The sequence below is a fragment of the Diadema antillarum genome, unplaced genomic scaffold (assembly GCF_040938485.1).
Source record: "Diadema antillarum isolate AM-2024a unplaced genomic scaffold, OU_Dant_1.0 seq00000782_RagTag, whole genome shotgun sequence".
Classification (NCBI taxonomy): domain Eukaryota; kingdom Metazoa; phylum Echinodermata; class Echinoidea; order Diadematoida; family Diadematidae; genus Diadema; species Diadema antillarum.
In genome coordinates this window covers 1635369-1662785 of record NW_027271670.1, presented here as the reverse complement: position 1 = coordinate 1662785, position 27417 = coordinate 1635369, and the positions used below count along the sequence as shown (strand labels likewise).

General features: G+C 41.1%; 1 protein-coding gene across 1 annotated transcript; it reads left to right on the top strand.

Moving 5' to 3' along the window:
* Nucleotides 1-29: 29 nt before the first annotated feature.
* On the top strand, nt 30-24832 carry LOC139739101 (tight junction protein 1-like). The gene is made up of 22 exons (XM_071649720.1): nt 30-66; nt 711-873; nt 1450-1552; nt 2609-2821; nt 3449-3671; nt 4817-4868; nt 5506-5674; nt 6224-6329; nt 6789-6837; nt 7649-7819; nt 8604-8776; nt 9318-9368; nt 10079-10174; nt 11043-11140; nt 11907-12120; nt 13013-13110; nt 13619-13837; nt 15748-16663; nt 16956-17778; nt 18732-18940; nt 19827-19970; nt 22136-24832. The coding sequence occupies exons 1-22, from the start codon at nt 30-32 to the stop codon at nt 22234-22236; spliced, it is 4428 nt and encodes a 1475-aa protein (XP_071505821.1). The 3' UTR covers nt 22237-24832.
* The last annotated feature ends 2585 nt before the right edge of the window (nt 24833-27417 follow it).

Sequence of the window (27417 nt, the reverse complement as noted above, 5' to 3'; positions counted from 1 at the left end):
TTGGTATATGTAATACATTTCTAATCACTATGGCAACAGGGCTCAACAGCAATGTGTATGTCCATGGTATGCAAGTTAATATTTGATTCAAGTGTGCTTTGTTTTGACTTACCGGTAAACATGAATTGACCAATTGAGGACAGTTTGATTTTGCTGTAACACACATTTCCCATAGATGTGCTTGCCCGAGTATACCCGGGACTCGTCCTCAACGGGTTAAGGTATCAGTGCTTCTTCTGAATGTTGTAGTACTTAGCTTTGTATACCGGTATTTTTATTGAGGCAAGGAAGAAGACTAGCATTGATGTATCTGTCGGGAATTGTGATGCATCGTGTGCTGGCTTCAGTGGGCCTGCACCCCAATATCGATATATTCAAGAGGTAATGAAGGATCTTTTGAATGAATGCATCAATATGTATTGTACCTGTCTGGGGCAAAAGACTTCAAGTTTGCATTCTGTCCAAGAGACGAAAGTTATATTCCCCTCTGCAGAGGGATGGTATGCCTTCAACCAGTGCACAATGTCAAGAGATCCTTTTGAGAACTGAACCTAGAATCTGTTGTGTCTGGATCCAAACAGAGCATCCACTGAGCCACCCTCTTTAATGCATTGAATTCAAGTAGATTTACCTTCATCTCAATGTCAGTGATGCTTTATTGTATGGAGAAAGCAGATTACAAACGCCAGATATCGGGGATGAATACTAAATTTCGCCTCTTTATTTAATTTTTCACGTTATTCAACAGGCTCCCAGACTTGGCTTTGGTATTGCTGTGAGTGGCGGTCGTGACAACGCACACTACACCAGCGGAGAAACATTCATCGTGGTGTCGGACGTGGCACCCAATGGGCCAGCAGATGGACTGCTGAAGTAAGTCTTGTGTACAGGTTTTATTCCTCTCTCAACACTGTGTGTAGGTCAAGTATCTAGAGGTCAAACTGTAGTATGAGGTATGTACTTAATTGGCGAGACAGATTTAAAGGGAAATATTCCCCACACATCATATATGGATTCCATGAATGCAGAAATATCATCAGTAGAATAGATTAGTGAAGTTTGGGCAAAATCAAACAGTCTGTTCGGAGGTTAACAATTTTATGAAATTTTGGGTTGAATCCATGTGCCATCGTTGCTTGATCAGAAGGTGACAACGATTTATGATGTTACAGCAGTGGAACAAGATCAGATCATAAATCAATAAAGAACTCCACATATTTTCAGTTATCTATTGTAAAGAAAGAGCACTTTAGTTTAGTACCTAGCTCCTTTAGAAGCAAGGGGGGATGTTATTACCCTCGATGAATGTCAGTATGAAATTGAGTGAATGTGTAGTTTTCATTAAAAATGAAAATATTGTGTCATCTGTGAAGAGTTGTTAAAGATTGTGGAGTCCTTAATACAAAAGTTACATCATGTGGTGTGTGCTCCCCCCTGTCCACCATGCAGAACTGACGATCGCATCTTGTCAGTGAACGGAGTCAATATGGAGAATGTCTACCACTCCGATGCAGTACATGCCCTAAGGACGAGCTCTGACGTCTGCAAAATCGTGAGTATTGGTGCAAGGGATATCAGTTTTGCTTAATTAAGAGCCTTAACCATTTCCTCTTTTTGTTTTCCATTTGACCCGAGGATTTTGATTAAAATTCATCCATTGTAAACAGTTGTGGTTTCGAGGACACTTTGAATTTGGCAAGTCCGTGCTGGTGATTTTCCGCCAAACTCAGAGCAATTACCCCTTTGTGGAGAGTACATTCAATACTACGTGGACCAGTGTCAAAACACACACGTTGAAGTTGTTAAATGTAAATATTCAGACTCATTTTACTTGATTTCTGTGCATCACTGTCACATAGAAAGCTCTGCAATTTCAATTATTCAGAAGATTGCTTCTTCCTTCAGCATTCCACTATGAAAGCATTGAAATAATCAGGGCCCATTTTTTTTTTTTTTTTTTTTTTTTTGGGGGGGGGGTATTTTAGTGATTACATGTGAGTCAGCTTGCGGATAGAAGTCAGTCAAACACTGAAGCATTGGAGTTTGTTGCCTGCTGAAACTCAGTTTTATTTTTCGATTTAATACCTGTAGTGTGATGCATAAATGTGATGATTTTACAGGGATTCAATTAACCAAAAATGTAGTATAATGGAAGAGAGTTGAAAACTGAGTAAGTCATGTTTTGTCTGAAAGAAGAAGAGTGAGCTACTATCAAAGTATTCATGTCTTTTCGAGGCAACTACTACCTGATGGACGCATCTGAGATAGAGTGCAGAGTGCCGTGTCAAATATCTGTCTCTGTCATTAGTGTTTGCATGTTGGCTATTTCATGCCCAATATCCCGTGCAGTGCAATCCATAGAGTTCAGAGATCTTTCTCTATAATGGCAGAGTAGTGTCAAGGAAATTATGTCAGATATGATGATTTCAGAGGGGTTCAGGGTGATGCATTAATCCGTTGAGGACGGACTGATTTTGCTACAACACGCATTTCCCATAGACAGCTACCCTAGTGTACTTTGGTCTCATCCTCAACGGGTTAAATAGTATTTTTTTTACTCCGTTTACCAAACCAAATGACCGATCTATTTCCTATTTCCAAACTACAGACGTACAAAAGGAAGACAGTGGTCCCGCCCCGAATGGGAGACACCCAGGTGGATATGGGGCCCCCGCAGTCCAGCAAGCAGTTTCTCCGCCTCAACAAGAACCCCAACGAGAGCTACGGGATGAAGCTGGGCTTTAGTCTCTATGTGGAGAGCCTCAATGAGTACGGTGCTGCAGCGGCCCGGGGACTACGCAAGGGGGACAAGATTCTCGCTGTGAGTGATAGGGGAGAAGATGTGAAGATGTGATAGTGAACAGAAGTCTGTTCAATCACATTGTTTAATTTTCCATGGTAGTGTACAGGGTGATGAAAAAGTTAGGTAAGACACCTGAAGTGAAAACTGTGCATCCTTTCTACAATTTTTATTACTACATGATAAGACTATAACAATTCAGGTACTAAAAAGTGGTATTCCTCATAATGAGAAGTCAAACCACGTAATGGTAATTTGAATTAAAAGACAACATCCCCTTCTTCCAACACACACACGAAAGAAGTAAGGTAATACCAGTAAAGCTCTTAAGGAAAAGTCCAGCGTTTGAAGAACAGATGTGACCTTTCCATGCCAAAATGTTTGAACCAAAAGAGCTAGACAAATGTTTGCTGGGGAGGAGACTAAAAAGTATTACTTCTTGTTCTTCTTCTTCTCCTGCTGCTCTTCTTTTCTTCTTCCTTCTCTTCCTCCCTTTCATTGTCCCTTTCTTCTTCTTCCTCCTCCTCCTCCTCCTCCTCCACCACCTTCTTCTCCTCTTCTTCCTCCTCCTCCTCTTCCTCCTCCACCTCCTCCTCCTCCTCCTCCCCCTCCCTTTCTTCTTCCTCCTCCTCCTGCTTTCTGCCACAGATAAACAGCATTCCAGTGGAGAAGCTGAGTCTGGACGATGCTACTCGGATGATCGGGCGTTCACACGACGCCCTGGACCTGGACATCTCACGCTCTTCCGGCTCCTTGGAGAGAATTACCCCAACAAATGCCGCTCCAGACATGAGCGCCCCTGTACATGGGAATTCCTTCGGCCAGGATGCACCACCCAGACCGCCCCCACCAGACGAGGATGACGATTTTTGTAAGATTTACCTCTTACCTCTTGTAGATGGAGTCAAATGCAGGGATGGAAAACTGTGGACCTTTCTCCTCTCTTGCTACGTTGTGTTTTCACACTCTAAAGCTGTTTCCACATTATCTACAGGAGTATGTTGAGAATTGTAGGGCATCTGCGAAAAATATATATGTAAAATGTATTGATTGCAAAACATACTGTTTTAGGACTGAAGTGGCATGTAAATTGTTAGCCAAATAGTGAACTGGTTGGCTATCAACAAGCAACAATTACCAGGCATAAGATTGAATGTACTTCTGTATCTCATACAATTTTTGCCATTCATTTCTAGAGCATTCATTCCTGTGTTGAGAATATGTGTACGTAATTGACAAAGATAAGTCTTCCATATATATGGATGATATATCTGGAAATTATTTCCTCACCAACAACTAAAAGGATCTTCCTGCTTAGTATTTGTTTTTGCTAGTTTGTCGTGCTCACTTTCTCAGAAGCCTATTTTGAAAACATGTCATAGCATTTTTTTTTTCCTTTTTTGTGGGTCATTTTATCGTATCTGGGCAATTATCCCCAGAGGGCAATTACCCCCTGGCTAAATACTGGTTAATGGTAAGGTTAGAGTAAAGATTAGGGTAAGGGTTAGGTTTAGGGTTAGGAGTTTGGGTTAGGGTTAGGAATAGGTTCAGGATTAGGATTAGGATTATGGCCAAGGGGAAGGGTCCGGGTAATTGCCGAGGGGGTCATTGCCCTAGACCCCATTTTATGGCCAGTGTCTGTTTATTGGTCTCTGACCCTTCAATCAATGGCTGTAGATAGGAAGATAACAGGACAGGCAGAACAATAGCTCACTAAAGGAATTCATCAACATTTTCAGGAAATGAGAAATTCTTGATCGAACACTCTCAAAAGTGTTACGCTCTTCTGCAATGTTCCTCAAAAGAGTTATGCTCTTCAGCAATGTTCCTCAATGAAGAATTATGCTCTTTTGCAATGTTCCTCAAAAGAGTTATGCTCTTCAGCAATGTTCTTGATTATGAGCTGATGAACATTACTCCTCAAATGCTTCATTGATGGGTCATAAGACTCTTTCTCTCGCACGTTTTGTTCCACCTGTATTAAACTGTGTGGCTGTGTTTGTTTGTCTCCTTCAGACCCCGCCCCTCCCCGACCACCCAGCCCTGGACAGGATGACTTTAGAGATGGGTAAGGACTGAAAGCAAGCTAGGGAGACTTTCAAAGTCCTAATGTTTTATATCCCGTAACAATGTGTAGTGTTTCTTGATTAATTGTGTTTTTGGTTTGCTTACGTGTTGTTGGTTTTTTTTTAACCTAATATTTGCATTAGGGTAGATACCAAGAAAAGCATGTAAAAACCACACTGAATGGAGCCATGCCAAAAACAAAACAAAACAAAAAACAACACACAGCTAACTTGTTGATGCAGTGCAGTCATGGCAATGTAGCATATTGAAATAATATTTGAGATAACCATTCTGTGTGTAGAAAACAAGGAGTCGGTACATTTCCTGAGAGATTCTAAAATCCCAGTAGGCCTCCTGTTTAACCCGCCAGATTCCTGTAAGCAGCTAGTTTAAGAGCTTTATAATGTGTGGAGAATTGCATGGTGATAGTAAATCTGTGGTAATCATTCTATTTGAAGCAGATATTTGGGTGCAAATTTGACATCAAGAGATGATTTTGGGATTCTAAAAAAGCAGTGATGCACAATCTTTGTTTTCTGTTAATCCGTGCATGGTTATAAAGAATACATTGGTAGCACATTGTGGTGATCTGTATAAAACAAACAAACAAACAAATTGTGACTCATTTTGTCTCGCAGTGCCCCAGTGGACCCCGAAGGAGACCCACACATTGTCGCCTTCAACAAGGGGGGCAGCGTCGGGATCAAGCTGATCGGAGGGAATGAGGTTGGGATCTACGTGGCTGGTATCAAGCCAGGGAGCCCCGCAGAGCGATCCGGCGTCGCCATCGCCGATAGGATTACATGTGTGAGTGGATAATGTGATGACCACAATGCCCTGTATTCCGAATCACGGCTATCTTTAGGAGGGGGGGGGGGGGGGTGTTTAAGTGCTGATTATAGATTCACTTTCAGTTTTTATGTCTATTTATTGTTGCTGTTTTTGCATGGCTGAATGTGTGTGATTGATATCATGAACCATAAATATCAACAGTTACCCGGGAATAACCACGAAAGGTTCAATATCAAGTTGATGTTTTCAGCATTTGTTGAACCTGTTGAGGACGAGTCCTGAGTATACTAGGGCAAGTGTCTGTGGGAAATGCATGTTGTAGTGAAATTAGTCCGTCCTCAATGGGTTAATATACTTGCCCTTATGTTGGATGTACCATACAGGGGTAGAGGTTAGCAAATTGTGAAAACACAAAAATTGTGTGTCAGTCTCTTTTCAGTCCCATGTTTTATTCATTCCTTCTATTTGTATATTTTGTCTTGTTTTGCTATCTTACCAAATTGTGATGATAATGGGTTTCTCTTTGTATTGTTCTTTTTCTTCACATTGCTTTCCATACTCCAGGTGAATGATGAGATCCCCCTGCAGGGCTTGACCAAAGAAGAGGTGGCTCTCCTCCTCCTCACCCTCCCAGACTACATCAAGCTGGAGGTCAGACACAGCCGGGCAGGTCAGTGGTTTGTGAGAGTATTGGTGGAGTATGGCAAGCCAGATGTGATCATCTTCTTTGTGAACCATCATCCCTAAATACTCATTCACTTCTCATTTGTCTTGTCCAGAGGGACAGCACAAGGCAGTGATGTTATACACTGTAGCACTGCCTGAATGTTTTTGTTGGTCTCATGCTTATGTGATCTTAATATTAAAGAAGATATTCCTGTCATAGAAATGAGCTTTCCTGTGAAGTTGATTGTTTGTAATCAATGATGTCAGTGTACCAAAAGGGACAGATTAATTTCCTTTTTTCAGATTTTCATAAAAATCAGTGAAGCCACCAGACAATGCTTAAAAGAGGCTGATGTTACAGGGGAGGTTGTAGCCGTGACTGATTCACTTTGTTTAGTATCATGTGATGTGTGTGAATGGTGTATCTTCATTTGTGTACTTTTCTTATTTTTCCATATTGCAGCATTCAGAACTGTGATGGAGACTGGTAGAGGAGACAAGTTCTACATCAAGTAATTTTATTCATTTCCATCTTTTACTTTGTGTGTGAATAGGAAAATGATTCCTAGTATGATTGTTGATGACATGACACAAAAAAGCTGGTAACAGTTCAGTAAATAGATATTGTGTATTAAGTTTTTCTGGCTTTGATAAATAGTCGGTAGCAAGTGGAGTCAAAGAGGTGCAGTATTACAGATGACATCACTGTGTACCAATCATTGATGAAATCAAATTAATGGAAGATTTCATTCCAAGAAAAAGCAGAAAAGTAATTACTGAAGACAGTTGCTGAAAGCAAATTGGCAGCTGTTATAACTTTTTCATTTATTCTTTCAGAGTTTGGTCACATTACAGCCACCATGGCCTGATAAGTTTCCCAAGTAGTGCTGCTTCCTACAGCAGTGACACTTCATTATGTCCGCAATATAAAGTGTAGGTTGTTCCTCTTGGCGTAATCAGCCAATTTGATGAGTGACTACAAAGAAGTATAGTTATGAAAACAGACCAGAAAAGAAAGCTCTAACAATTCTCATCAGGAGCAGTTACTGACTGTAAAACAGGATATATTCGCAGCATGAAATTTTCGCGAATTGCCACTGGCGTTCAATGCATATAGTGTAGACAAGAAATTTCGCATGCATTTTAATTTCGTGAATCTTGGCGCTCGCAAAATTTGCGAAATTAAAATGCACGCGAACATTCATTGTTTTACAGTATTTGATATCTGGATATTTGACTTGTGTCAGAAAGTCAGATCAAAACAAACCATCAAAAAGCATATTTCTGAACGTTTTGGTATATTTCTTTCTTGATTTTGCGCAGGGCTCATTTCAGCTACAACCCCGCAGTAGGAGAGGAGCTGCGATTCAACCGTGGGACGGTATTCCGGACAGTGGACACATTCCCAGAGGGCGCCATGGGCTACTGGTATGCCATCAAGCTGGACAGGAACAACGTAGCCACTGAGAGGGGACTTATCCCCAACAACAGCAGGTGAGAGTGGACACAGCCAACTCAAGTCTTTTCAAGATGATTCAGAGCCGGCCAAGTCTGAAGTACTATAAAAGCTGTTGTTTTCACAAATGTGTAATTCTTTCTAATTTTGAGAATTACTGTTGGGCAACGAATGTAACGACATGCGAAAATATTGCCATCTGATGCACTAGCGAAGTGAACAAACGTGCATTAGTGCACTTATGATAGCCTAGGTGTCAAAATGCGAAAATAACATCTCACGAAAATGTTTGTGACCTTCTCATTCACAAAAATATCTGTATGTGAAAATATAGCAGCTTTTACAGCATATCTAATTTGTGCGAGCGTAATAGTATACTGATTCATCATATGAGTTAAAGGCAGCAGTGTGTTATCACAAGTCACACCCATGGATAGAAGACCTAGGAATCATATACTATAGGCTTCTCAAATGATCGCTCAACCTCCCTCTTTTCCCAACAATGAAAATGCCATTGTGATCAGCGAGCAAATTGGAACACATTTGTGCTAGTTACATGTGCTTGTGGATGTGAAAACAACCAAGAAGATTATTTCTAACCATTGCATTTGATTTTCATGCTGTCACTGTACATTAGACAGAAGAGGCAATTAAAAGACATTCATAGATTGCTCACTAAAAAATGTGCACATTTAGCATATGCTGCTAAAGTTGAAAATGTTGTACAGTATTTCATGACATGACTTCCTGTTATACACTCAGACTTCAGAGATTATGCCTAAAGTAAATAGTTCATTGTCATGCAATGCTGTCTGTTCATAGAGCTACACAGAGCAACATGGCTCAGCAGTCGGTTGAAACGGTGCGCCTCCACAACCAGAGCGGCAGCCGCGGTGAATTCTTCAAGAGGAGGGGCATTAGGGCGAGTGGCAGGCGGGGCAAGAATGCCGCTGTCAGGATCGAGATTGAGGACGAGTACGACGAGATCGTCTTCGGTGAGTCGCGTCGGCCAGTCCTCTTATATCTCTCTTTCTCGTATCTAATTTCGTTATTTTCTGTAATAGTGATTGTGGGGTCAGTCACTCTTTTCTCGTTGCTTTCTTTAACAGTGATTGTGAGGTCATTCACTCTTTTCTCGTTATTTTCTGTAATAGTGATTGTGAAATTATTGTGAGGTCATGCTTCTCTGTGTACTCAGCTCGACTTTCACAAGAACATCTGTAGGATGATAGGCAAGAAACTCCAATCATGTGCTTCAGATTTATAGGCGAACCAATGTTTGTGGTCATAATGGTTGGTTGTTCCTGTTTGTAGGGCCCTCTTGTAGAGCAGTGGCAATACTGAAGAGGCTACCCTGGGTAAATAAGACCTTATTATTGTTATATTATGTGTAATTTTGGTTGTTGTTGTTCTTTTTCTTCTTGCTGTTCTTGAAGCTCTCAAACACAAAAGAGTAGGAATGGTAATATTCAGGATGTGGAATCAAGATTTTCTCACTCTACCATTTAACTTCTTTTTCTCCGTCTCGTTCTGTAGGAGGGCCCACCATCAAGTTCCCTGCATATGAGAGAGTGACGCTTGGAACAGGTAAGAACAAACTTTATCAAAAGTGATTTATATATCTATTAAGCTATGGCTTTTCCCTCAATTTTTATATAGATATCAAAGCTATGCATAATCTTTTAACACTCCGCAGATATTGAACCATTATACATGATAAGTAATAAGATTGATTTAAATTGAACATAAATACATACTTTATGGCATCATAAAGTTAATCAAATTGTTATACTGAGGAGCAGTGATGAATCTCCATGTAATGAAATGCTTTTGTGACTTCGAAAAGTATATCTTTGTTTGATTTGGTTATCTCATTTTTTCATCGTTTAATCTTACACCCTGATCGATAGATGAGCGTAACAAGATGATTGTAATATCCAACATGAGTTCAATGGTTAGCCATGTGAATGACTAAGTTAAAAGCGGTAAAAGCTTTTCTGTGATAAAAGGCCTGAATATATCAGAGTATCACTTGATAAAGGTTCTGATTCATCAGATGAACTGATGAAGCCTCCAAGATCGGGCATTAAACCGTTCTCGGAATTAAACAGTAAATCCAGATGCGATGATTTAATTTTGTGTCCAAACAGAATATCACTTATGACATGGTGCTGTCATTTTTCTTTCACTCTATGGTCTTAAGGCGATCCGCTAGGCATGGAAGTGTGATTCTTGCTTCCTCGTGTTGTCAAGTTGTTTCTAAGCTTCTTTTCCTTCTCCTCTTGTCACATGACCAGTGGGCTTCGTGCGACCTGTGGTGATCTTTGGGCCGATGGCAGACATTGCTAGGGACAAGCTATTGGAGGTACTACCCGACAAATTTGAGAGTCCACGTAAGTTCACATTTCAACTTTCAGAAGCCAAAATGCTCTTGTGCATCATCAATCAAAGACATTCCGTATCCCATTTGTCATTCTGTTTGCTGGTCATATTATACGATGAGGGTTTGGTTTGGGAAGCAGGCTTTGTTTCAGTGATAACTAATAAAGAGTGAAGTTTGTTGGGTTTTGAAAAGGAAAAGCACAGAGACCATTTTAACCTGTTGAAGACTTGTCCCGAATATACTCTGGCAGATGTTTATAGGAAATGTTTGTTATAGCAATATCAGCCTGTCCTCAATGGGCTAAAGGGTGTAGAGCCATGCATCTTTATATACAATGTTTCTGATTCCATTGTGGCAGGATGTATGGGGATATTAAAGTGAGCAATTCATTGTTGTCATATGTGTGTATGTTGTGGATCTCTGTGTTTAATGAGAGGTACATGTACAATGTATGTTAGATATTCTGTGCAGAGATTTATGTTTAAATTCATGTGTCCCATTTGCAATTCTGAAAAATTAAATTCCTTTTGTAAGCTGGTTTGCTTTAGAAGTAGGTAATTCAGACCTTTTCTCAGAATAATAATTCTGGCACCATCATTATGGTGGAAGGGGAAACACTACTGTAGATTTCCAGTGAATTTATTCAGATGCCCAAATATTCCAACAAGTATTGTCATTACAAAAGGAGAGTATATTTTTCAGTGACATAGTATTCATTTTTTTTCATTTCTTTTTTTTTAACATTCTCAGGTGTATTTCCATAAGATTTTATGCATGATGTTGAGAGACAGTATTCTTCATTGATGTAAAATTTCTGACTCTGTGAAAGGGACATACGGCAGAAGGGGGAAATTATTTTGCTGGTCTATTTCTCACAGTGACGGAGCACACATTTGACAGAACACCAGGGGAGCAGCTAAAGATCAACCCACAGGGATCGGTCAAGCTTGGGTCCATCAAAGATATCATGGACAAGGTAAGGTGGCGAACCTTGCCTGCATATAGTTTGCACAACTGGGCTTGAGATGCTTCTAAACTAATATTATACATTTCATAATCATACCATAATGTGCTTTAAGTACCATTTTGAATTCAAGTGCTGCTTTTTCCAGTGTCAGAGAGTGGGATAAAGCCAAGATATTGATGGTTTTTTTGTGTCTTTCCAGTAATCCAGGGATGGTATGGCATCATGGCACATTGTACAACAAAGTTTTCAAGGTGTATAACAAACCTCTATTTTTTTTATGTACGAATCCAGGAAATTTTGGTGTTGATGTGTGTGTAGCATATGCAGCATAGTCTTTATGCAATTGCCATGAAGTGCCACTAGAAGCATTGTATTTGTTTTGTACATTGTTAATTAATCATATCCTACATCACGAGTCATGTGAATGTTTGTGAACTCACTAAATTCTGTGAATAGCATTGATTGTTAATTCATCATATCCTACATCACAAGTCATGTGAATGTTTGTGAACTAACTAAATTCTGTGAATAGCATTGATTGTTAATTCATCATATCCTATCCTACATCACAAGTCATGTGAATGTTTGTGAACTCACTAAATTCTGTGAATAGCATTGATTGTTGTCAGTTTCTTTCTCGATTGTATAAAAGATAGATTTTCTTCTTTTTTTTTGTTGCTGTTGAAGAATATAAATTGATGATGACAGAAGTTAAACATGCCTTTTCTCTATCTTGCCCCCCCCCCATATTTTGCTGCTTCTTCCTATGACACAGAACAAGCACTGTTTGCTGGATGTGACCCCCCATGCTGTGGAGCAGCTAAACCTGATGCAGTACTACCCCATCGTCATCTTCTTGAACGCCGACTCGCGCTCCCTCATCAAGGAGATCCGCGGCCAGTACATGAGCCCGGAGCAGAACAAGGGCTCAAAGAAGCTCTACAAGACCAGCGTCACGCTGAAGAAGGCCTTTGCTCACATCTTCACAGGTCAGTTGTCTCTCCGACGTGCTCCAAATCCTGACCCTGCTTGCTATTATCTCTCTCTATATGTGACCCGCTACAACAAAAGGATCCTAAAGTCACTGACGGCTGAGCTGAGAAAATTGAGTTTGAAGTCACATCATCAAAATTGGTCAAAACAATCAGATTTTTGTTTTTGACATAATTCTGTACTCTAATGTTTTGTCTATCATCTGCCGAAATTTTGAAGCTAAATGTTCAAAGGAAAGGCAAGAAATCAGCGTTTTTCTGGGCCATGATTTTTCGACTTTCAACGTAACAGAAATGTGTCCAAAGATTTAGATATAGTGCCGCAGCTAGCGACTCCGCCCCTAGCAATAAGGGAGTGATCTTATTGGTCAGTGCGTTGCATCCTGATTACTGATTGGTCGTGCGTGGACTGCTGGCGCTAAGCTTGAATGAACATTGCGAAGGTTGCTAGGAGCATGCCTTCTGTTGTCAAGCGGTAAAAACTGTCTTGCCTCCCCTTGATCGTGATAGTGTCGAAAGGATAACTTTGAACGCGTTTTTTCTCGAAACTCTGATTTCATCAACCACTTGACATGCGCTAATATGATCATCGATATCTCCGCAACCGAGCACTTTTATAAGTTGTGCTATATATGAAATTAAAGTAGAAGAGTAAGGGAATAATGCCATGCAATTTTCAGAAAATTGTCCTCCCCCGATTTTCGGATCCTTTTGTTGTAGTGGGTCACATTCAGTATATATCTCCCTCCCCCTCTCCCTCTCCCTCCCCTCTCTCCCTTTCTCTCATCTCTGGAGCAGTGACACTTGTTGCAGTAAATGGCCACGTCATAATCCAAATAACGTATTCTCTGTCTCTCTCTCTCTCTCTCACTGTATCTTCCCTGTGCAGCCATGATCCCGCTGACGACGGACGACCAGTGGTTCCAAAATGTGAAGGATGCCATCAGGCTGCAGCAGAGGAGAGAGATCTGGATGGCAGAGGCCAAGGTATAGAGTCAAGTGAATCTTAGTCTTGCTCCCCCAATTCCATGTCCCCTTCAAGTCTGGCAATGTTACCATTGCAGCAAAGGAAATGAGTGTCATGGAAATCATTTAACCACATTGACATTTAACCACATTGAATGGGAATGAAGCCCAAAATGTGCTATGTGGAAAGAGTGAATGCAGCGATATTAGTTGAACACATGAGTAAAAGCTTGACGAAGATCTGACAATCTGTTGAAGAAAATTATGAATTTTCTAGTGATGTCACTATCGCTGCATGAGAATACTACAACATTTGTTTATTCATCACTTATGGAAAACGATAAAAAGACATTCTAAAGAAAATTCAACATATTTCCCCCCTTTCTCCCTCTCATTTCTCACCACCATTTACCCCCTTCTCTCACTTCCTTCTCACTCTTGTTCTCTGTGTGTGTGTGTGTGTCTGTCTGTCTGTCTCTATTTGAACCTGTCTCTCATCCTCTTTCCATCTCATCTGAACCAATCCTAGTTTGAAGATGAGCAGCTGGATGAAAGCAGCCTACCGGTGGTAGGACCAATCATCCTCCCTGAGGGGTACGACACAGATGCCGAGAGCATCATGCCAGAGTCGCGGGCCGACAGCACCATTGACTCGGATCAGGAGACCCAGCAGATGTCACCTACACCCACCACATCCAGCGCCCCAGAGTCCTCCTTCAGCTTCCCGCCAGAGCAGGAGGTCAAGGATGTGAGTTTGGTCTCTCGGTACTCGCAGGGACGCCTGTCCATGTTTGGTTTATTTAAAGACACGGTAGCATGGGGGATACCATGGAGTGGGCGAGGCTGGCCCGCTTTGGATATATTTGAGAATCCCTGTAACAAATTGTGCACAGCTTTATCACTAACCTCTGTGTAAGTACACTCACAGGCAAAGAATATTGACTGGAGTTAGCCAATACTGATGAGCTTAGGTTTCAATACGGTGAGTTAGCTCAGTGGTTAGTGCATCTGCCTCATGATCCAAAGGACCCCGGTTCGATTCTCTGATCCCACTGAGCAATGTTCTGTGTACAATTGTAATCATACCACCCCTCTGGTTAGAGGCAATATGCTCTGTCCCTTGGATAGGACATAAAATGGGAGGGTCCGTGTGTGAGGGAGTCACAACTCATACACGTAAAAGATCCCACTTCATTTCTTCATCACATAGAGCAGGGTGTTTAACCAGGTGAAGTGGTCCCACCTAACATTCAACTGGACCCCATGAATGACCAGCTATTGCAGCTGTGTATGGGTTATCCAGCCATCTTCTCAGATGGAAATGAAACAAACAAAACAAAAATGAAGCAAACAATGCCCATATCGTTGCTTGCCTGCACAATGGCCGCTATTCGCAAATTTGGTATACACTAACTTTTAATCCGTGTTGCGCGATAGCGGCCTTTGTGCGCGCTACCGACAATATTTACTGACACATGGTTGACTGGTGCTATTCTCGGTTTTCAAATGGCCCTGGTGGGCAGCGAATTCAATCAAACTACCCAATGTTTCCACATACCACTGGGACTTTCAGTTGAATAAAATATTTATCAGTTGACTTAGATTAAGAGAAAAGAATAAGTCAAACAAAACAGTGAAAGTTAATCAGGTCAATTACTGAAGAGAGTTACGGAATTTCACAATGTTAATTCAAAGCAGTGGTATGGGCCAGGAATGTTATTCAAATGAGATAGAGGAATGGTGTGTATGTCTTCAAACTCTCACATCAGTGTGTATGTATAGATGATATAAGAATCAAAACTTGCATCAGTGGTCAAACAACTGTGTTCAGTCAGGGAAAGAGATAAACAAACAAGAAAATGATATTTCAAGGTTATACGTGCATGGATTATTGACAGGTTATTCAGAATGCATATGTGACCCTGCATCACAAAACGAACAGAAAGTCGTCAGACATGAAATTTTAGTTCAGATCATATTCTGAAAGAGCGGACTAAGCTTTAAAATGATGTATAATTCAAATCAAATGGACTCTCCTAACCTATCTAAATATTGGAAAGCAAGCACACGCTCAGGAAAAGTGCGAACTGAGAAAAGAGACTCTGAACTACAGTGTCTATTGAAGCGCTAGAAATCTGTACCAAGCCGTGCTGGCTGTGCGATGAATGGGACAAAAAACAGGATGTAAACCACTTGAGTAACGACAATGAAGGGATTATCAGATTAAACTGAAATTGAGCATGCCTTTAATCACATTCTGTCCATAATCAGTGCCAACTTTCAAAGCAGTAGCGTCTTCCCGTCAAAAGTTATTAGAGTTGAAAGTGAAGAGTGTGTACAAGGTTTTTATAAGAAATGAAAAGGGACTCTAAAGACACACGTAATCACACTATTCTACCAAAAAGTGTTCGAGATAAACTGCTAAAAACACACTTTCCTTCACCGTTTTATGATCCCAAATTTTTGCATAATGTATAAGAAGACGTGCTCTTTCAGAAAATATGAAATTGTCAAGATCGGCTTGGTCGACCCATTTCACCTATTTTCAGTCCTCACACAAAATCAGTGTGTGTAACTTTTTGTTCATTTTGTGATGCACGGTCACATATAATGCTTCATGAATCTTAATCACCTGTAAATTCCTTTTCTCCTGTGCAGCCTCTTCCTAGGACAGATCCTCCTCCGAAGCGATACTCTTCCGATGAAGAAGAACCGCCCTCCAGTTTTGACCGCAGGCGCAAGTCCAGATCGCGCAGCAAAAAGAGCAAGGAGAGCATCTGGTCCTCGCTCCGCCGCAGCATGTCGCGCTCCAGGTCGCGGTCGCGGGATCGCAGGAAGGAGGCCAAGGAGTTGGAGGAGGAGGAGCAGGAGGAGGAGAGGCGAGACCAGGAGCGACGGGAGAGAGAAGAACGGGAGGAGAGGGAAGAGCGAGAGAGGGAGAGGGAGCGGGAGATGGAGAGGGAGAGGGAAGAGAGAGAACGAGAGATGGAACGTGCAAGGAGAGAGGAGGAAGAGAGAAACAGGCAGAATACCCTGGAGAGGGAACGGATGGAGGCGTCGTACGAACCGGAAGAGCGTCCCTCAAGGAAGGATCGGGATCGTCGTCGGGATGATGCCAAAGCCATTGCGGAGGAGGCCCTCAATGCCAGGAGCAGGTCAAAGGGCACGGAGGATCTTACGAACCTGAGCAATCTCGCGGACGAGTTGAACAACTTTGAATTAGGAATGGACATGAACGGACACGCTGAGCCAGAGCCCATCACGGCCCAGGCAGAAATCACTGTTCAATCTGCACCACCGCCCAGACCCTCACCTCCGGCCACCCCAGAGGAGCCTGCCAACACCAAACCCATCCAGCCAGTCGTCTCCTTAGTGCAGCACTCTGCTCCCATCGAGACGAATCTGGATGATGTGACTCCATCTTACCCTGCCTATGAGTCGATTCCACCAAAGGTAGTCCCCAAGGTAGCCCCCAAGGTAGCCCCCAAGGTAGCCCCCAAGGTAGCCCCCAAAAAGTCTGTCATGGAGACGACATTTGGACCCGAGGATGATGATAATCCGGTTCAAGAAAGTGGTAAGTCCAGCTTTCATTCATTGCATTGAATTTTGTAGTAAGATTGCAGTGGCTTAAATAGCAGTATGGACCCTAGAAGCTGGTCAGAGTGTCATAAAGAGTTTCAGAAGCGCTAATCCTCGAAACTACTTTTCTAAAGGAGAGGTTAACATTGCCTTGAAGCTTTGCAACAATCAATAATAATCTGGTATTGTTTTGTACATGTATATGTCTATAAGTCTATCAACCCTTGTAAGTATTGAAAAGATGTGTCAAATTTGCAAATTTTGGCTTTTGTATTCACTCTTTTAAGGGCGTCGTCCTATGGAAACATCACTGGACACAGCACAACCAAGTTGGGAGATACCTGACTTCAAGCCGGTGACGAAAGCACCTCCACCACGGCCACCCCAACCTGAAGAGGATGTTCCTCTATCAAAGCCAGACTACCCTCCTCCCAAGCCTGACTTCCCTCCTCCCAAGCCTGACTACGCACCACCGAAGCCCGTTGAGCCTCTTTACACGCAGGTACAGAAGAAGCCCAGTCCCCGGGGGAGTCCTCTGACATGGGACCAGCCAGTCAAGACGGAGAGCCCCAAACCAGCGAGGCGCTACGATACGTCGACGCCAGAGACGGGCAGCCCTCGATGGCAGCGGAAGGCAGAGCCCGAGACGCAGACAATAAAGGTCACGTCGGCATTCGTTAACCCCGAGGTCAAGAAGGTTGACCTGGGAGGCGACAAGTCCGAGGACGAGTTGTCGACGGATGCCTACCGCAAGCAGCTGGCTAACGTGGCGAAGCACTATGCCCGCAGCGAGAGTCCGCGGGGCTGGCAGGCAGGAGCAACCCGGAACAAGCCTGAGTTGAGACATGTCCAGGCACCAAAGGCAACGGGACAGACGGGAAATGCATACTTGGACAGTAAGAAGGCGAGAGAGAACTTCTTCAAGGGCGAGACAGCGGCGCCGATGGCAAGTAGCTCGCCCTACGACAGGAACTCCTACCAGGCCCATCGAGACAGGGCCAAGAAGCGCTCGCAATCCCCTGGGAGGCTGTACCAGGAGAAGGCTGGCATCTACCCACCTCAGAATAGCTTTGCACCGAAGCCTACTCCATTCAAAGCAATCCCCATTGAGTGAGTATTCCATTTAATACCCTCCTTCCTTTCATGCACAGTTTAGGCTTTCAGAGTATACTGGCCAATTTTGTATTACCTTGGAAGAAGGAGAGTTTTCTTCCCATCCAGGAATTTCTTAGACTTATCAATCTGGCAGCTTCCAAAATGCCATGTACATGCCAAATAGATCTGTCAACCGTTTGCATCACACGTACAAGTATTGACCAATCTGTAGAAACGTCCCAAAGGAATGGGTATTCTGCAACTGATTTTCCACCAGAAAGAGGTGAAGAGTAGAAAAATGTGTTTGGTTGTGGCTGATTGAAAATGTTTTGACAGATTGGGATCAGCAGGCAGCTATGTTTCCAGGATTTTTTGTGTGAGATTCTGTTCATACATGCCAACCTTTACATGTATAATCTTTGAGGAAAAGGATCATCGCATATTAAGTGCATGAAAACTGTCCATGAAGTCTAGGAAACAGTGCACTGCATTCTTGGTAATAACCAAAAACTCCATGTTCTCTTTAGTCACATAACATATTCACATTCAGAGCAGATACAATGTCTGTATTAAAAAGCACGCTCATGTTGTAGGTATGTGAACACATTTGATTTTCTTTATCAAGATTATATTGTTAGTTGTCAGATCGGAATGTTGGCGATTTCAATATGAGTCAAAATTTGGGGGTTCTTTTGTAACCTTGCCAGTTGTGTTTCAAGTTCCAAAGCCACTTAAGACAATGTCATACTTGGAAAGAAGGCTGCACGGTTATTTGAACAATTAATTGAGTCTTGCACAATCAACGAAACCCTCAAGATAATACATAAAATGTGTAACAGGATTACTCACGTACATTTGCCTTGAAACATTGCTACAAAAGGTGAGTAGAGCTGTTGATAGATGGTAAGAAAAAAAGAAAATTTTTGCACAGCTTTGTCAATTTCCAGATTTTCCCTTGAATCTTTCAGCGAGGCCGCCCTGAATGCCGATGAGGGGCAGGAGGTGGTGGACACAGTCAGGGGAACATTTGACTACAACGGCGGCGTGCTCGACTCTCCATCAACAGGGGTCAGCATCCACATCCCGAAGGGAGCGATCCCCGAGGGCATTCAGCAGGAGCTCTACTTCAAGGTCTGCCGAGACAACAGCATGCTGCCCCCACTGGACAAGAACAAGGGTAATAATGCAAGATTCTAATTTCTTAATGTCCCCCATGTATGGATGTGGCACCCTCGAATATGGTTTCTTCTATGGAAGACCATTGATCACCAATTATCATTCTCCCTAGCTACATACAACTTTGAAAGTAGAGTGATATAAACTTTCTAAAACGATTCATTTTACAACAATTTAGAAACTTTCATCGGTAAAGTAGGGCAAAGAACATCACCGTCTTTCTTCATGAAGAAAATATAATGTGGTAGTTTTTCATGTTACGTTGGAGGATGGCCAACCAACTGATTTGTTGCAGAAATTTGTAGTTAAATAAGCACAGCAGAAATAAGTTGATGAGTGTTGATACATTTTGTCAATAGCTACAGCCATATCCATACATTGTATATGCATGATGTTTATAATGCGAACCATCACCATGTAGTGTGACAGCCACAGACAGAAGTGCCAAGAGAATTGCAAAAGGTTGTGATTTTGTTAAAGAAGCAGAGATTTTAGGTGTGTTCACAATTGAAATTACAGTATATTACTTACGTCCTGTTCAAATTTTCAGTCTTGGAATGTTTTCTAGTTTAATTTTGTTAAGTATGAAACTGATCTTTTTGAATTGCAATGGATACAGTATATCATACACTTCTGACTGGATCTAAACTTCAACATCAATTTTGTTGACATTGTATCCATATGGTGGTCAGCCTTGTTAATTCCATTCTCTGGCACGGGTTTGAAAGTGAGCATAACAATTCATATGTGTGCACCATTTGATGGCATACAGTTTTAATGATTAAACAGTGTCAATATCTAGAAATGTACGTTTGGCAACTTGTATTGGCTACCAGTCACATATACACGAGTGAGTGTTTAAACCATCTTACCCCTAATCTGTGTAGGTGAGACACTGCTGAGCCCTCTGGTGATGTGCGGGCCCCACGGCCTCAAGTTCCTGAAGCCAGTGGAGTTGAAGCTTCCCCACACGGCATCCAACACTCAGGACGGCTGGTCCTTTAACCTCAAATCCAGCGATGCTGCCCAAGGTATTACAAAAGATAGAGAAGATTGGCGTACCCTTCCCCTAATATTGATTCCATAACATGGAAGGGAAGAATATCAGTTATATTCACACTGACAAGAAACCATTTGCTAGTGAAAAGACAATTCTGGACCTGAAAAAACTTCATTTGAAGAAAAAAAGAAAAAGAAAAAAAGTACAAGCAAAACAATGAAAAGTTTGCAGACCTCCCAACCATTCTGAATTTGGAGGAAATAATCTGAATTTTGACCATTCCCAGCTCTCGTTTCAATAGGAGTTCCCTATTTTTCTTGACAATTTTACTACACACTCCGATGGGAACTGCTCTTTCTTTCCTACTTTTGAGCCAAATCATCCCTATTTTTTTCAGTCAGAAAGGTTGGGAGGTCTGATTTTGTCAAAATCAGATTAGAAATAGGAAGTTATGACATTTCAAAGATTTGCTAATATTAGCAGAATCAGGGGCAGATCCAGGAATTCCGTAAAGGGGTGACGCCTTTACAAAACTAAAGGGGGGGGGGTACATGCCCCCATTTTTTTCTTTTTTATTGTCTCGCCCACCGGAGGTGAAGGCGAGACTAAGGGATCCAAATGGCGTCCGTCCGTCGTCCGTGACAAATGTTAAAGTTTACCTGCAAGACTCTCTTATGATGCATAACTTGGCAACTGTTACAGCAATGGCAGCCACACTTGGGTGATAGAAGCACTAGGGGTATCTTCATGTTATGGTGTTGTCGGAGGTCATGTGATGATGTCAAAGGTCATTTGAGGTCATATATTAAAGAGTATGTGCAAGACTCTCTTTTTTATGTTAAAGTTTACCTGCAAGACTCTCTTTTGACAAATAACTTCACATAAGTTGCTTGGATTACAACCTAACTTGGGTCATAGATGCACTGGGGGTACCTTCATGTAATGGTGCCATTGGAGGTCACAGGATAAGGTCAAAGGTCATTTGAGGTCATACGTTAAAGTTTACTTGCAAGACTCTTATCACACGTAACTCGACACATGTTGCTACAATGGCAATCAAACTTCGGTGATGGATGCACTGGGGGTACCTTCATGTTATGGTGCCGCAAGAGGTCACATGATAAGGTCAAAGGTCATTTGAGGTCATACGTTAAAGTTTACTTGCAAGACTCTCTTATCACACGTAACTCGACACATGTTGCTACAATGGCAATCAAACTTGGGTGATGGATGCACTGGGGGTACCTTCATGTTATGGTGCCGTAAGAGGTCACATGATAAGGTCAAAGGTCATTTAAGGTCATACATTAAAGTTTACTTGCAAGACTCTCTTATCACACGTAACTCGACACATGTTGCTACAATGGCAATCAAACTTGGGTGATGGTAGATGTCTCTTGGGAAGTTGAAGGTAACCACAAAGGTTACAGACGGGGGTCAACGAACTTTTCAGGCCCAATGTTAAGTTTTTAGGGCGCATTTCATTTATGGCTCATAACTTTTGATCCCTTTGTCCGTTTGTTACCAAACTTGGATGGAAGATGTCCCTTGGGGAGGTGCAGGTCGTCACAAGGTCAAAGGTCACAGACAGGGGTCAACAAACTTTTAGGGCCCAATGTTATGTTTTTAGGGCGCGTTTTGATTGTGGCTCATAACTTTTGATCCCTATGTCCGTTTGTGACCAAACTTGGACGGTAGATGTACTATGTCCCTTGGGAATTTAAAGGTCATCACAAGGTCAAAGGTCCCAGAAAGGGGTCAACAAATTTTTAGGGCCCAATGTTAAGTTTTTATGGCGCATTTTGATTATGGTTCATTACTTTTGATCCCTTTGTCCGTTTGTGACCAAACTTGGATGGTAAATGTCCCTGAGGGTGTTGAAGGTCACCACAAGGTCAAAGGTCATAAGCAGGTCAATTAACTTCTGGGAGTTATAAAAAATATTAATTCCTTGTACGCGAATGGGCGAGACACAATTTGGCGATTGCCTTGTTTCTTTTGTTTTCATAAAGAGGGGGTGCGCGCCCAGTGCGCCCCCTTCAGGATCCGCCACTGAGAATAGTTCTCAAACGTTTAATATGAATGTGTAACTACACTGTAAGTGAGCTGATCTTGTCATCACCTCACAATTTTCCATTGTACACTAAATAACAAACAAACATACAAACAAAAAATTCTCATTCATTCATTCACCAGGGGAACCAGCCAAATGGAAGAACGTCAACATCCCCGGACTGGAAGGCACCAAGGCTAAGCCCATCACTAAGACCGTCTCTGTCATGGTAGACCACTTTTAGACCAAAGTATGCCGCCGCCGGATCCTAGTCAGCCAGACCACACTACACTCTGTGCATATTAAAGACAAAGAAGAACAAAATAAAAATCCAATCCGATCTGACCACTAAGTATGCTCTTTGAAACTCTGCGTGTCATAGTAACCAATGACCCTGTTGTCCCGTGTATATTTTCCCCTCTCGCTATAATTATATATACGTATATAGATATGTAAATCTTACTTTGAGAAACAGGCCTTCCATCCAGTAATTTTCTCAAAGAAGGAAAAAAAATGAAGTACTTGACTGGATGGATAATGAATTCATCATCTTGACGCTACCAGTAAATCGTTACCAAAGTTTTCGTATGAATGCATACTGAGAGTGTTGCAAGATAGGATGGTACAGGTGTACAGAGTACAATGTGGTGTGTGTCTCTTTTGTAGTAGGGCTGGTTGGAACTGTGTTCAGTCTTTGGAATTGAGCAGGAGTTTTAGCGCATCTCTGTCATATGCAGGATAAAGTACTAACACTGTATTCCCAGAATTGGTATTCTATATCTCTATTCATTCCATCGTACGTCGTCGCCCAGTTGGCTAAAGAGTAAAGTACTTTAAATTGAGTTTTAGATTGGCATGGCCCACAGAGGCTCTGAGCGTGAGCTATTCTTTGTTTCAAAATATGATTCTTGTTGTCATTTACGTAAACTAGCCTTACTACTATTTTTAGCTTGAAAAGATAAACAATACTCTAACCATGTGAATTGGCCAAATTTGTACATACCCATATTGATTGTACTGCTGTAGTTCCGTTCTTCCAGACCGTTGGTTAAAGTAGAAGTGTTGTCTTCATTAGATTAGGAAGAAGTGTATTCTTCCAAGTTATGTGTGGATTCCTTCTGTCATATTTCACACTATATATGACATTTGATACTTCATGTGTGCCCAGATGTAATAGCCTTATGCAATTGTTAATGGTTAAATACCTGCATTAGGGATTTGATTATCATCGCAAAAAGATAGATGTCATCGTATTTTTGTATTTTGATCACAAGAAAATGATTAGCAGTGCCTTTTTATAATTTTTATTTTGCGGGGAAAATTATTACATTATCATATAAGAATTAAGGAATCAGAAGACTGTATATAATACATCACTAAACTCCATTTGTAGTTAAACTGGAGTGCGTGTAAGAGACATAGCAGTAACATTCGCATGAGGAGTTGCATGGAAGGGTAGGGAGAGAGTTCCAGTGGGAGAGAGAGTGAGGCAGATCTGAGGCATGGAAGGTATTTTTGTAAATATTGATGTAAGATTTCAAATCAGGAAGAAATTGTGTACACTTTTGCTAATCTTTTAGCCCAAATCAAGTATTATTATTATCGTTGTCATTTGTAGCTTGGTAAATTAATATGATGTCGCTCTCTTTGTATTGATTGAGATTTTTTTTTTTTTATTCATTCCTTTTTCACAAACATTGAACAACACAAAGGAGATGTGAATCCTACCTCGTAATGAATGGTCGCCCAATCAATCACATGATTTATGAGCACCTCTGTATTTCTAAATGGAACGTGATCGCATAGTCAGCCAGCTTTGATTCCAACTTTCACAACAAAGCAGAAAAATCAAGCTCGTGTATAGCGTATGCCTCAAGTGGTCAGAGTGCGCAGATAAAAAAAAAGAAAACAGAATTGCAAATCTGTTTCTCTATTGATTCTTTTATCTTGTTTATTAGCAGATATCATTGTCTTTTTTCATCGTATTTGCCTCGCAACGTAGCATAACACAAGATGTATGTGTTGTCTTATAACAAGCCAAATTTCAAGCGTGCCTGTTTGTCGTGTATATCTTCACAATTTCTTTTTAACAGTTAAGAATTGAAGTGTCACTTTTTTCTTCTACTTGTCTTTAATATTTTTCTTTGAACTTTATCAACAAATGTCAGCAACTTTCTAATCATAAACTCAATCTATGTGATTCTTAGAGCACTGTGGAAGATAAATCATGTCAAATATGTTTTAATTACAGAAAAATGCTTTAAGTTCATCATAACATGCTCTTGTTTTGTTTTGTAGTCATTCTAGATGCAGCTGTATGAATTCTTCATATCGTATTTTTCTGCAGTTCAGAAGATGTAAGCTGAGTACATCTAGAATCACGTCTGATGAGAAAGCTTGGATGGATTCTTATCTGACGATGCAGCCACAAAAGTGTTGCAATGAGTCAGGCTTACTATCAGACATATCACGAGAGTCACGTTTTGTCTTAGCTTTCGTATCATCAATATTTTCTTCAATTTGCAGTTTTCTATTTTATACTGCACTTGTATTCGTGAGAGACAAAGTTTGTGTATTCATTTTGTCACATTTTAATGATATGCGTGCATTCATGTATTAATTAGATTTGTATTCAAAAAGATGAAAATAGAGCATTTGTACTATTCCTGTGTAATCATTCATTCTGTTTTTGCTGCTTTATATCAGAAAGTGAAGTATAGACAATAATGCATATAAAAATTTGTACTAGCATTATCAGTCTACGGGTGTTGGGCTATTGATCATGTAATTTAAGGGATTTTCTGTCATCTTGTCATGAAATAAATTTCCTACCAATTGAAGTCTTGCCTGTTTCTTGGTGCCCTCTGTCTTTAATACATTGAAGCGCATTCAATTTAAAGGGACTGCACAGTACTGGTTGAGATGAGGATTCAGCTTGTAACATTTTGTGAGATCTATTTAGAAACCACTCTACGAAATGTTAAAGAGCATACAAATCTAAGGGGAATCAAAAGTTTCTTTGATGAAAATTGGTTTTGAACTGACAGAGATATCTAAAAACAAGGTAAAACAAAGAGATCCTAATAAAAGTCGTGGCCTGTCAATTTTATTAGGATCGCTTTTTTGGATATCTCGGGCATTTCAAGGTCAATTATTTTCATCAAATAAACATTGAATCCGTCTTGAAATTACATGCTCTTTCACATTTCAGAAGAGGTTTCTCTAATACCAAAAAATGTTATAAACCTGAATCCTCAACTTAACAGTACTGTACAGTCCCTTTAAATACCTCATGTATAGTTAGACACATTCTGAGCTCAACATTAGTGGTTGCCCATGGCCACTAGAATTGATGTCGGGCCACCAAATTTCCAAACAGGCTATCTTTTGGTGGCCTTTTCGGGCAAGTAACATTCAAAATGGTTTGTAACAACATATATGTTTCCTTTTATTTTGGGCCAATGATATTTTTGTTTGGGCCATCAAAATCTGAAACTTAATGGTATCTGTTAATGTGGCTCAAATGGGCCTCCAGAGAAAAAAAGTTAGTGTTGAGCTCGGCACATTTCATTACCTTGAGAGCATTTGATTTGAGGTGAAAGCAGTGAATATCATGTGGTCTGAGTGAAAGCAGTAAAAATCATGATATGTATGTGAAAATGCATGTGGTAAGTTGGTGTGAGCAGACTTAACATCACACAGTACCTTATGACATACTGAATTCTATGATTCCAGTGAAAAAAAACAAACAAACATTCATTTTGTTTTCTTTTTTTTTAACCAGTAAAATCGCCTATTGAAGTCAAATCGAAAGGGACCGCAGAATATCCTTTATTAACTTGCGTAAATTTGATTCACCAGTACACAATTTTTAATACACGTTTTCGGCCATGTGGGAAAATTTTTTTCCTTCAAATCATCCAATTTTCTGACTTTTGGGGTTGATGCAAGCAAGGTTGATTGTACGAGATGGAATGAATCAAATTTCTTACTGCCACTGACCTTTCAATACCACATTTACACTGTACCAGAGAGTTGGAGAGACTTAGTGAAAATGGAGCAGTCTATTAAATGCTACGTGAGCATGCCCTACACCACCACATTTTATGCCACCTACATGTATCATTCCCTATACCTCCCACCCCCCTCCCAATCCCCAAACCCATGCATACATGACCTCTTTTCACCTCTCATAAGAGCACAGCACAAAAAGTGAGTGGCCACTAGGCCTACAAATGTGTACCGGTATGTGTGACTGATTCATAGAAACCTTATGTGGATCCTTGGAGCAACAACTTCAAATCCTTTAACCTCCATAATAGGACAACTTACCACAGTCAGCAATCGTCAATAGTAGGGGTTAGTTGCAAGTACCCCCCCCCCCTAGAATCAGTTTCAGTTTCTTTCACACTCCCACAAAACAGACCAAAACAATACAATGCATGTAGTTACGCTACGAAAAAAACAAGGTTCTAATACAAAGGCAGTACCAGTACCCTATGTCATTATTTGCATGTCATGGTGATTTTGCAGAAAGTGAAACATGATATTCGTTCAGAATAGTAAAGTTGGATATCATGAACATCGTACTTGTACTATGGCTTGGTACCTTGAACTGTCAAAGGCAAACTTTTGTATACCTGTATTTGCATCAATTGTGAGGACTTTGTACACGTACAAGTCAAATAGCACATAGTCGTGGTGATCCATCATTTTCCTTGGGGTACCCCACATCCCCCCCCCTCCCCCACAAAAAAAAGAGTCATTGATTGGAGCAACAGGTTCTCAGATTGGCCACAGTGGCAGCTCCACACAGTGCAGCTTGGTGTTTACCTCATCCCCACGGAGTCTGGTAGAAACTTTTTCATGAAATGCATTGGGCTCTTTTGCAGGAGCCCCACACTGTCTGTTAGTGACACTATACACATACCACATGGCCCTTTCAAGAGTAGTTCTATGGCCTGTAAATGTGTAAATGTGCTCAACTTACAGAGGCACACACATTGTTTGATCAGCGCACATTTAGTGTTGACTTTGTGAGCAAACATTGTTATTTGAACCTGCAGGAATTTGGCCTCTACTTCATATGGCGTAGACCCTATGTAAACCATGTAACTTTATACGGATGCTTGAATATGGCCTCAGTTCGTACAACTAGTCTCAAACAAAATGACTGCACACCTTTATGACCAGCTTCTTTTAATAATATAGTGACCATATCTATGAACAAAATAAAATAAGCCTTTGATACACATTACACACACACACACACGCACACACACACACACACACACAATCAGACATATTAAATATCAAAGAAGCTTTCCACATGCATTATAAGGTCTTTGAAAAGGGTTCCTCACACCAAATGGTACAAAAAGCTTGACCTCAAGTGCAGTATTTACATCTTGAGCTACTGCTGTAT